Raw genomic sequence first — 9,399 nt, 5'->3', positions numbered from 1 at the left:
CGTTTTTAAGCTCTATAGCGGCGTTTATGGAACTCGAGTCTTTAAAACTCGATTTCCACGTGGATTTTTTTCCACATCACACTTATCCGCTTACAAATCGAGACTTAAAAACTCGATTTTTATCTTGGAACTCGAGTTTTAGACACTCGAGATGTTAGTCTTTTCAAACGTGACACTTAACTAAATTTTTAAATATTTGTTGTTATTTAGAAAAAAAATTCCAAAAGTGATTGTCCATGAACATTCAAACAACACTGCAACAGACTAATCACCCGCGTCCACGTCATCCGACATACGCGTGGGCCGGCGGACGATAACGGTAATTAACCCAAACTCACAGGGATAAAACCGTCATTATCGCACAATCCACGGGGTCAAAATCGGAACACAAATAAAACCCCCCCAATATTTCTCCACCTTCTTCTTCAGATAATAGCTTTCAGAGAAGAGGAAGCCTTTTTTATATTTTCAAGTACCCAAAACCGAGTTGGGGGCCCGTTTCTGAACTCACTGAGTGAACTCGACTCGACGATCCCAAAAACTCGTCCAAACATGGAGATCGCCCCGGAGGCGGCGCCGAGCATAGACGGCGATAATGAGAACGGCGGCGTTTCTGGCAGCAGCGTGAAAGCGGCGTCGTATTCGGCTTCGAATTCGTCGTTGTCGCCTCGAGGTTTGAAGGGGAGCGTGGAGGCGAGGTATGAGGAAGAGGAGGAGGAGGAGGAGGACGTGTGCCGGATCTGTCGGAACCCGGGCGACTCCGATAACCCGCTCCGGTACCCGTGTGCTTGTAGCGGAAGCATCAAGTATGTTCATCAGGATTGCCTTTTGCAGTGGCTCAATCACAGCAACGCTCGCCAGTGCGAGGTTCGTCTCTCTCTCACTCTCTCTCTCTCTCTCTGATCGGTTTTGAATTGGTTGTTTGATTGAATAGAAATGTTGAAAGATCGATAAGAGAAGGTCTAATTAGGGTTTTAGGGTTTCTTTTGGTATTATTATTATTTTATATACATTAAATTTTAATCATTTAATCTTTGGTGAATTTGATAATTTTGTGAATTAGGGTTTTGATGATCTTAGGTGATTTGAATAGGTGAAATTGTAATTTTTTAATTTGTTTAGTGGAAAATTTTAGGGTAATTTTTGGCAGATGGGGTCGCGTATCTCTGGTTTACTCTCCTCAGGTGGGTCCAAAGGGCCGTGCCTTAGTGAGGTTCTACGTCATAAAAAAGGGGGTAAATTTGAAAATGATGAATAGAGAAAGACTCAATTTTGAGCGTTTGCGAATTGTTCTTTATCAAAATTTAGTAGAGCTGAAGAGTAATTTGTTATGTCTTTGTTGTGAAAGAGTCTCTAATGTAGTTAGAGTGTAGCAAGGAAGTATTGGGTATTGTAATTCACACCAATTAGAATAGGATTTTCAATTTTTTGAAATGGTTGGAATCTTGTTTTCCTCTAATGGAATGTGGATTGTGGAACATTAAAAATGGAATTAGACTTTAGCAACTTTGGGAGTCTAATGTGCAAGAGTCTCTTTCTGCTTCTGCCAGTTTTTAATATGCATAATGTTATGTGATTTTGGTTTTATCATGAAGATTATAGCTATAAGCCTATAACAATGCTTTTAGGCAAAATACTAAGCATGTGGATCCCAAATGATTATGGTTAGCATGGTTTCTAATCCTGTGTATGTGTGTTTTGATTAATATGTTACAGGTCTGCAAACATGCATTTTCCTTCTCCCCTGTTTATGCCGAGAATGCTCCAACAAGGCTTCCTTTTCAGGAGTTTATTGTTGGGATGGCAATGAAAGCTTGTCATGTTCTGCAATTCTTTTTGCGCCTTAGCTTTGTCCTTTCTGTGTGGCTCCTCATAATACCTTTCATTACCTTCTGGATATGGCGGTTGGCTTTTGTAAGGAGTTTTGGTGAAGCGCAGAGATTATTTCTAAGTCATTTATCCACTACAGTTATCCTTACTGATTGTCTGCATGGGTTCCTACTTTCTGCTAGCATTGTGTTTATTTTTCTGGGTGCCACCTCTTTGAGGGATTACTTCAGGCATTTACGGGAACTTGGAGGTCAGGATGCTGAGAGAGAAGATGAGGGGGACAGAAATGGTGCTCGTGCTGCAAGAAGACCTCCTGGACAAGCTAATAGGAATAATGCAGGTGATGGAATTGGTGAAGATGTGGGTGGAGCACAAGGAATTGCAGGAGCCGGTCAATTGATAAGGAGGAATGCAGAAAATGTTGCTGCTCGGTGGGAGATGCAGGCAGCTCGTCTTGAAGCTCATGTTGAACAGATGTTTGATGGTTTGGATGACGCTGATGGTGCAGAGGATGTGCCTTTCGATGAGCTTGTTGGCATGCAGGGCCCTGTTTTTCATTTAGTAGAAAATGCATTCACTGTAAGTTTATTGTTTCTCTTTTGTTCTTCTTCTGATCAATTCTTGTTACAATACCTATTCTGCCATTTAGTTTCCAATCTATCGTGCTTTTGCGGCTCACTTACCCTTTGAATTTATTTTTGGCTAATAGTTTTATATGCTGGCAAAGTTTCTTTTTAGTATGTGCTGGCAGTCATATTAAAGGACTGTGTGCCGTTTTTGTTGGTTAGTGTGAGTTACAACTTTAAGTTTTCTGTTTAATATTCTTTTTAAGAATTAAACATGAAATAAGTAAGCCATTCAATTTAGGAGCTGTGTCTTAATCTTACATGGATCATTGAGAATGTTGTTAGATTTTTGAACTCAATTGGGTAAGGGACTAGGGCTCTTAATTGATCTACCAACAGGGGATTGTAGGTAGTGGTCTGATGGATTTACAAATATGTAAGATCGCTCCATGATTGCTAGAATAGACACAATGTCTGTAATTCAATTGAAGTTTCCATTCATTACTGCTCCTTTTGAATGTTATGGAATTCTGCTCACTTTATCACTGCCCTACCCCACCCTGCTTTGCTGTATGGATACAAGTGATACAACAGGGGAAGACGGTTTAATTTGAGACTCTTCTACAATAGACACGCACACGCACACGCACACGCACATGCCAATGCACATGCACGCACGCGCGCGCGCGCACACACGTATGTATGTATTTATATGAATAGGAGGGTAATGTCTTGCATGTCTAATACCCAACATAACCTGGTAAACACACTGGTATGTTACTATCACTATGTTTGATGCTGCATAACTTGGTAAATGTATCACATAACATATCTTTGTGTGGAGTGGCTTTAAATAGGATATAATTACATGAGGAAGTATGCTATGGCTACTGCATTATTTGAGTTTACAATATACAATCATCCCATCAAGCAGACCAGTGAGAATGAATCTGTAATATGGTTTCACATGCAATTATATGATGGTTGATTATATTGGAAAGGAATGGAGAGGAGCAAGCCCCCAGGTGCATAGAAGAGGGATTGCTGCCTTATACATTTACAATTGAGTCATATCTTACACATTAGTGGGATAGCAGGGCAACTATTAAGTTAGTGGACTCCATACTGCCCTTACATATGAGGTCCTATCATATATTCTACCTCTATATATATTGCTTTCATCATTGTATTTGACTGACATAATTATGCTGTGAATTCATGTGTTTTAACTTTCTGTGTCTTTTAGTCCATTACCAAAAAAAACTAAAGTCAATTTTCTCTCCTGTTTTTGGTTGGTTTATGAGTGGTCCTATGCCTTCTGCAGGTTCTGGCAAGCAATATGATATTCCTTGGTGTTGTGATCTTTGTGCCTTTTTCGTTAGGCCGGATAATACTCTATTATGTATCTTGGCTTTTCTCCACCGCTAGTGGTCCAGTTTTGTCAACAGTCATACCACTTACTGACACTGCCCTCTCCTTAGCAAATACTACTTTGAAGAATGCGTTAACTGCTGTTACAAATTTGTCATCTGAAAGCCAAGAAAATGGTCTGGTTGGCCAGGTTGCGGAAATGTTGAAGGGCAATTTTAGTGGTCTAAATGAAGTATCAAACAATATTAGTTCACCACTTTCAGCAGATCTCTTGAAAGGGGCAGCTATTGGAGCATTACGGCTTTCAGATGTTACAACTCTTGCCATTGGATACATGTTTATTTTTTCTCTAGTTTTCTTCTACCTTGGCATTGTTGCGTTTATCCGGTACACTAAGGGTGAGCCTTTGACTTTGGGGAGGTTCTATGGTATTGCTTCTATAGCAGAGACAATTCCATCTCTCTTCAGGCAATTTTTGGCAGCAATGAAGCATTTGATGACCATGATAAAGGTTGCTTTCCTTCTTGTCATTGAACTTGGGGTGTTTCCTTTGATGTGTGGATGGTGGTTAGATGTATGTACTATAAGGATGTTTGGAAAGTCAATGGCTCAAAGAGTTCAATTCTTCTCAGCTTCTCCTTTAGCGAGCTCATTGGTTCATTGGGTTGTAGGAATCATTTATATGTTGCAAATAAGCATTTTCGTCAGCCTTCTTAGAGGGGTATTCTTCTTTGCCTTCATATCGTATCATTACAATGATTTCTGTACCATTTTTCCTGATATGTTAATGATCTGATGGATTATTATTTGCTTGCTATTGTCAGGTTTTGCGTAATGGAGTGTTGTACTTTCTTCGAGATCCTGCTGATCCAAACTACAATCCTTTCCGTGATTTGATTGATGATCCTGTGCACAAGCACGCTCGCAGGGTTCTGTTATCAGTTGCTGTTTATGGGAGTTTGATTGTGATGCTGGTGTTCTTACCAGTCAAACTTGCTATGCGGATGGCTCCCTCCATTTTTCCACTTGATATATCGTATGTTGGTCCCTAATGTTTCTGTGGCACCTATTGTTAGCAATTAACCAGTACATTTTTCATGTTGATATTGACTGTTAACTTACTTCTGGATGTTTTTCTTCTATTGCAGGGTGTCTGACCCATTTACTGAAATTCCAGCTGACATGCTACTCTTCCAAATTTGCATCCCATTTGCCATTGAGCATTTTAAATTGCGGACAACAATTAAATCCCTTCTCAGATATTGGTTTACAGCCGTTGGCTGGGCACTTGGTTTAATGGATTTCCTGTTGCCCAGACCTGAGGACAATGCTGGTCAGGAAAATACAGATGGGGACTTAGGAAGGCAAGATAGACCTCAGGCATTACAAATAGGTGGACATGATCAGGCCCTAGTGGCTTTTGCAGGTGCTGATGATCCAAACAGAGGCATTCTTGCATCAGCGAACTCAAATGTTTCAGAGGAAGATGCTGATGAACAATCTGATTCAGAGTAAGTTTTGGGGTACATTGCAATTTTAATTATCACTAGTGGGTCCAAATAATGTCTCAGGTGGAAGTCTGTTGAAAAGTATTAGGCTATTAGCTATGGTGTATTTTCTTTTTAATAATACCATTTGTTTAGCAAGTTTCTACCTTACTGCCAGAATGCATTACTATAGGTTTGCGTTCTCCTCTGATTCTTCAAATTATGGAGTTGTCACCTGGACTTCTTAGTTTCTTCTTTGCATTTTTACTTATTAAAAAGAAAAAGTTACTTCTTTGTATTTGAATTATGTGTTTTTGTTATTGGTTATAGACTGTTCTAGCTACCATCTAACATTTGCTCAAATTGTCTTTTAGCAGGTATGGCTTTGTACTTCGCATTGTCTTGTTGTTGGTGGTGGCTTGGATTACTCTGCTTATCTTCAACTCTACCTTGATAGTTGTACCAATCTCAATTGGTAGGGCAATCTTCAATGTTATTCCTCTTCTCCCAATAACTCATGGCATCAAGTGCAATGGTATAATGGTTTGACTGAATTTTTTTTTCTACTGATTGCTCTTCATATTCTGGGATGAGAATGTTAATTTGTTGTCATTTTCTTTCTTTTTCTTAGATCTATATGCCTTCATCATTGGAAGTTACTTAATTTGGACTGCCGTAGCTGGTGCGAGATACTGCATTGAGCATATTAGAACAAAGAGGGCTAAAGTTTTGTTGGGCCAAATTTGGAAATGGTGTGGCATCGTTACTAAGAGCTGTGCGCTTTTGTCAATATGGGTAAGAATCATCTAGGTTTATTTTGCTAAAGCTGGGGTTTTTTTTAGTTCTGATTGTTAGCTATATGCCTAAAATGCTCTGATGCTTTTGTTCCAGATTTTTGTAATCCCAGTATTGATTGGGCTGCTATTTGAGCTTTTGGTGATTGTGCCAATGCGGGTGCCTGTGGATGAAAGTCCAGTTTTTCTCCTGTATCAAGACTGGGCATTGGGGCTCATTTTTCTTAAGATCTGGACTAGACTGGTGAGTCTTGTATCACGTTATGTGCATTTCAACTTGGTATCATCAAGATAAATGAATTACTTTACTAAATAAATTGATGGGCTTGCTATGGAATCTGTTTGCAAGTTCTTCCACTCCTTGAAGTATGCTGCCAGTTATCAAGTGAATGTAACTTTTTACTGGACTTATCAACAAACAAACAAAAAAAAAAAAAAATTTACTGGACTTCTAAATTGCTTTTAAAACTGTGAATGCAATCAAAGGGAAATTTTGTAATATGTTAAAGCCATCAACTTTTCTAGACCTGGTATTAGACTGATGCTAAATTTTTGGTTAGCAGTTCTATTTAGAAAGATCTGAGCGAGAGGTGTTAAATCATGGTCTTCCAAATTTTCAGTGCTTTGAGTGATTTTAAACGTTTTTTTAACTTTTCAAAATTTCTATTACATATTTTAAAGGGAGCTTGTTTATATGGACAATCTTATAAATATCATTTTCGTGGCAATTTGGATTGTCAACTGAAGCAAAATATTTGGGTATTGGTGCATTCTGTTATAAAATTAAAATCTCATTTCAATTAGGGCATACCAAATTTTCCAAAATAACCTTTAGTTTTAAAAAACAAATTAGAAATAGTTTTACTTATCAAAAAAAAAAAAAGAAAAAAAAAAAGAAATAGTTTTACAATTGGTATTGGTCTGAAATTGTACAACTGGTCGAAAAACCTGAAAGTTTTCTGAAATGGCTGAAACAGACTGAAACACTGAAATTTCTAGTGAGACATAGTTTGGTATACAGTAAACTATATTTTGTCTGAAACAGTTTGGTATTTTTAACTTAGTGATGGAGTGATTAGTACCACCTTCCAAGAGTTGCATTTATATCTTGAATGGGTGGACCATGAGGTTGCTTTATTTAACAGTTGACTTAGTTTTTTTTTCCTTGGGTGTTTGTATGGTGCTTGAACAGGTTATGTTGGATCATATGATGCCATTGGTGGATGAAAGTTGGCGAACTAAATTTGAGAGGGTGAGAGAAGATGGTTTCTCCAGGCTACAAGGTCTTTGGGTTTTGCGTGAGATTGTCTTCCCAATAATAATGAAGCTTTTGACAGCCTTATGTGTACCTTACGTTTTAGCCAGAGGGGTTTTTCCCGTGCTTGGATATCCATTAATAGTAAACTCAGCAGTCTATCGATTTGCCTGGCTGGGATGTCTCTGCATCAGTGTGTTGTGCTTCTGTGCCAAGAGATTCCATGTCTGGTTCACAAACCTTCACAATTCCATACGTGATGATCGCTATCTGATTGGCCGTAGGCTTCATAACTTCGGGGAAGACATTGTAGAGAGGCAAAATGAGGTAGGGACTTCTGATGAAATGCAAGATTCTAATCTGCGGGGCACTGGTTTAATTCAACACGACCGAGAAGTCGATGTGGGGTTGCGGCTGAGGCGTGCTATCCAACATGATGCTTAACAAATAAGGCATGTATTTGGTCAGTTTTGACATTTGCTGAGGCTTTTATGAAGCATCAGACTTGTACACCACTATGTCGACAGGATGCATGCGCCTTTCTATAGGTGTTGGAAATGCATTGTCAAGTTTAGGTTTATTGTTTCTTTTACCAAAAGAAAAATGTCTAGGGCTATTGTTTGGCTTGTGTATATGTTACTTGTTAACTTAGTTATTGTAGGAAACAAATAAAATATAGTTTGTTCATAAAAATTTGCATTTTTCATATTTTCATGTATATTTGCCTTTCTATGTACATTTTTATGGACATACATGCCTACGCCCTTATATGTGTGCTCATAGCTTAGTCTGGCCAGCTGATGTGCCTTGTAAACAAGTGAAAGCATATGGGTTGTTTTGTTTTGTATTGTTTTTAAAGGACTAGAACAATTTCTTCTAAGGCAAGCATATATTTTATCATTAGTGCATAAGGACTTAAAAAGTTATCAGGGCTAGAACAAATTCTTCTTAAAGAAACTGTGAATTCTGGTGATAACGATATAGTAAATATCTTTCGAGTTTGGGAGTTTATTGTGTTGTTTTGTCTTTCTGGAGAAGAGATGCTCCCCAGTTTCCTTTCCAAACTCCATCTTTTGAGAATTTAAATGATAGGCTGAAAATGACTTTCTTACCAATGGGATGAGCTAGTTTTACTCCAACGAAAAATAAGGCTGAAACGTAGAGAACCAAGTCCTTTGAGCCCACCTGCTTATTCAATAATAAGAGGTTTTACTAATTAAACTACTCAAGATATTGTACTGTATATTCTCTTACTCTTTCTTGATAATTGTTACAAAGTGGTGGAGGGAGATTTGGTTTTGAGAGTTCAATTTGGAATAATGAAATGATTATAAGAAAAACAATAATGATGCAACAGTATCTTTTATGCAGTCAACGCATTTTATTGCTACTTTAATCGGTAGATATATTCTTTTTTATTTTCACAGGTAAATAGCTGCACATTTTATTCATCACTCTTATTTTTTCTTTACTGTTTTCTAATTAAATACTTTCTTGTTGTCAAGAGTTTTGTAATTTAATTGTTTGATAATGATACCCCAACATCTAAGAGTTATATCCCTTTAAACTATCAAATTATAAAATAAAATAATAAATTAAAAATACTCTCTTATTCTAAATTATTGGTTATTTATTCCATTTTAAGATATTTTAAAATATTAAATATAATCATTTTTGTTGAAATAGGAAAATGTGTCGTCCTTTGGAACTAGAAGGGGCCACATGGTTCTTTTTTGAAGGAGAAGAAGAAAAAGACCCCCAAAGGTGGAGTCAGCTAGATTGTGACGGTTTCTTGGTTGAGTGGTTTTGTACAGAAGTGGTTCACTAGAATCAGTGATCGCCTCTGGCAAAGAAACATGAGGAAAACGATGGGAAAAGTTCTTCTCTTTAATCAAAAAAGAAGTGCAAGAGAGGAGACTTCTAATTCCTTTGCAAATTGCAATACCAAGATACCGGACTAGGGGTGAAACTGAAAAGGTTTAGCATGTAGCACCAAAAAGGTCAAAGGGATAATAACTATGATAATTGATAAGAACATAAACATAGAAAAACTAGAGCTACTAGATTATAAGCAATAACTGTACTATTGTACTATC

The 9,399-nt window shown here is 37.7% G+C and overlaps 1 protein-coding gene across 2 annotated transcripts; it reads left to right on the top strand.

Moving 5' to 3' along the window:
* Window positions 1-427: 427 nt before the first annotated feature.
* LOC111991731 (probable E3 ubiquitin ligase SUD1) lies at window positions 428-8,206 on the top strand. 2 transcript variants are annotated; one of them, XM_024023537.2, is made up of 9 exons: window positions 428-867; window positions 1,717-2,409; window positions 3,721-4,488; window positions 4,592-4,803; window positions 4,916-5,278; window positions 5,632-5,789; window positions 5,886-6,049; window positions 6,146-6,292; window positions 7,241-8,206. In XM_024023537.2, the coding sequence occupies exons 1-9, from the start codon at window positions 553-555 to the stop codon at window positions 7,745-7,747; spliced, it is 3,327 nt and encodes a 1,108-aa protein (XP_023879305.1). In that variant the 5' UTR covers window positions 428-552; the 3' UTR covers window positions 7,748-8,206. The 2 variants fall into 2 exon arrangements, with proteins under 2 accessions (XP_023879305.1, XP_023879300.1); XM_024023532.2 differs by having other exon boundaries at window positions 5,629-5,789.
* The last annotated feature ends 1,193 nt before the right edge of the window (window positions 8,207-9,399 follow it).

Source organism: Quercus suber, unplaced genomic scaffold, assembly GCF_002906115.3.
Source record: "Quercus suber isolate HL8 unplaced genomic scaffold, Cork oak 2.0 scaffold_130, whole genome shotgun sequence".
NCBI lineage: Eukaryota > Viridiplantae > Streptophyta > Magnoliopsida > Fagales > Fagaceae > Quercus > Quercus suber.
The sequence above is the reverse complement of the archived record's forward strand: the minus strand, read 5'-3'. Positions and strand labels throughout refer to the sequence as shown.

What these genes read in the sequence shown, in the direction of transcription:
- LOC111991731 (XM_024023532.2), top strand. Translation starts at nt 553, where the DNA reads ATGGAGATCGCCCCGGAGGCGGCGCCGAGCATAGACGGCGATAATGAG. An exon ending in GCAACGCTCGCCAGTGCGAG is followed by an intron (nt 868 to 1,716) that starts GTTCGTCTCTCT and finishes AATATGTTACAG; the next exon opens with GTCTGCAAACATGCATTTTC. An exon ending in TTAAGATCTGGACTAGACTG is followed by an intron (nt 6,293 to 7,240) that starts GTGAGTCTTGTA and finishes GTGCTTGAACAG; the next exon opens with GTTATGTTGGATCATATGAT.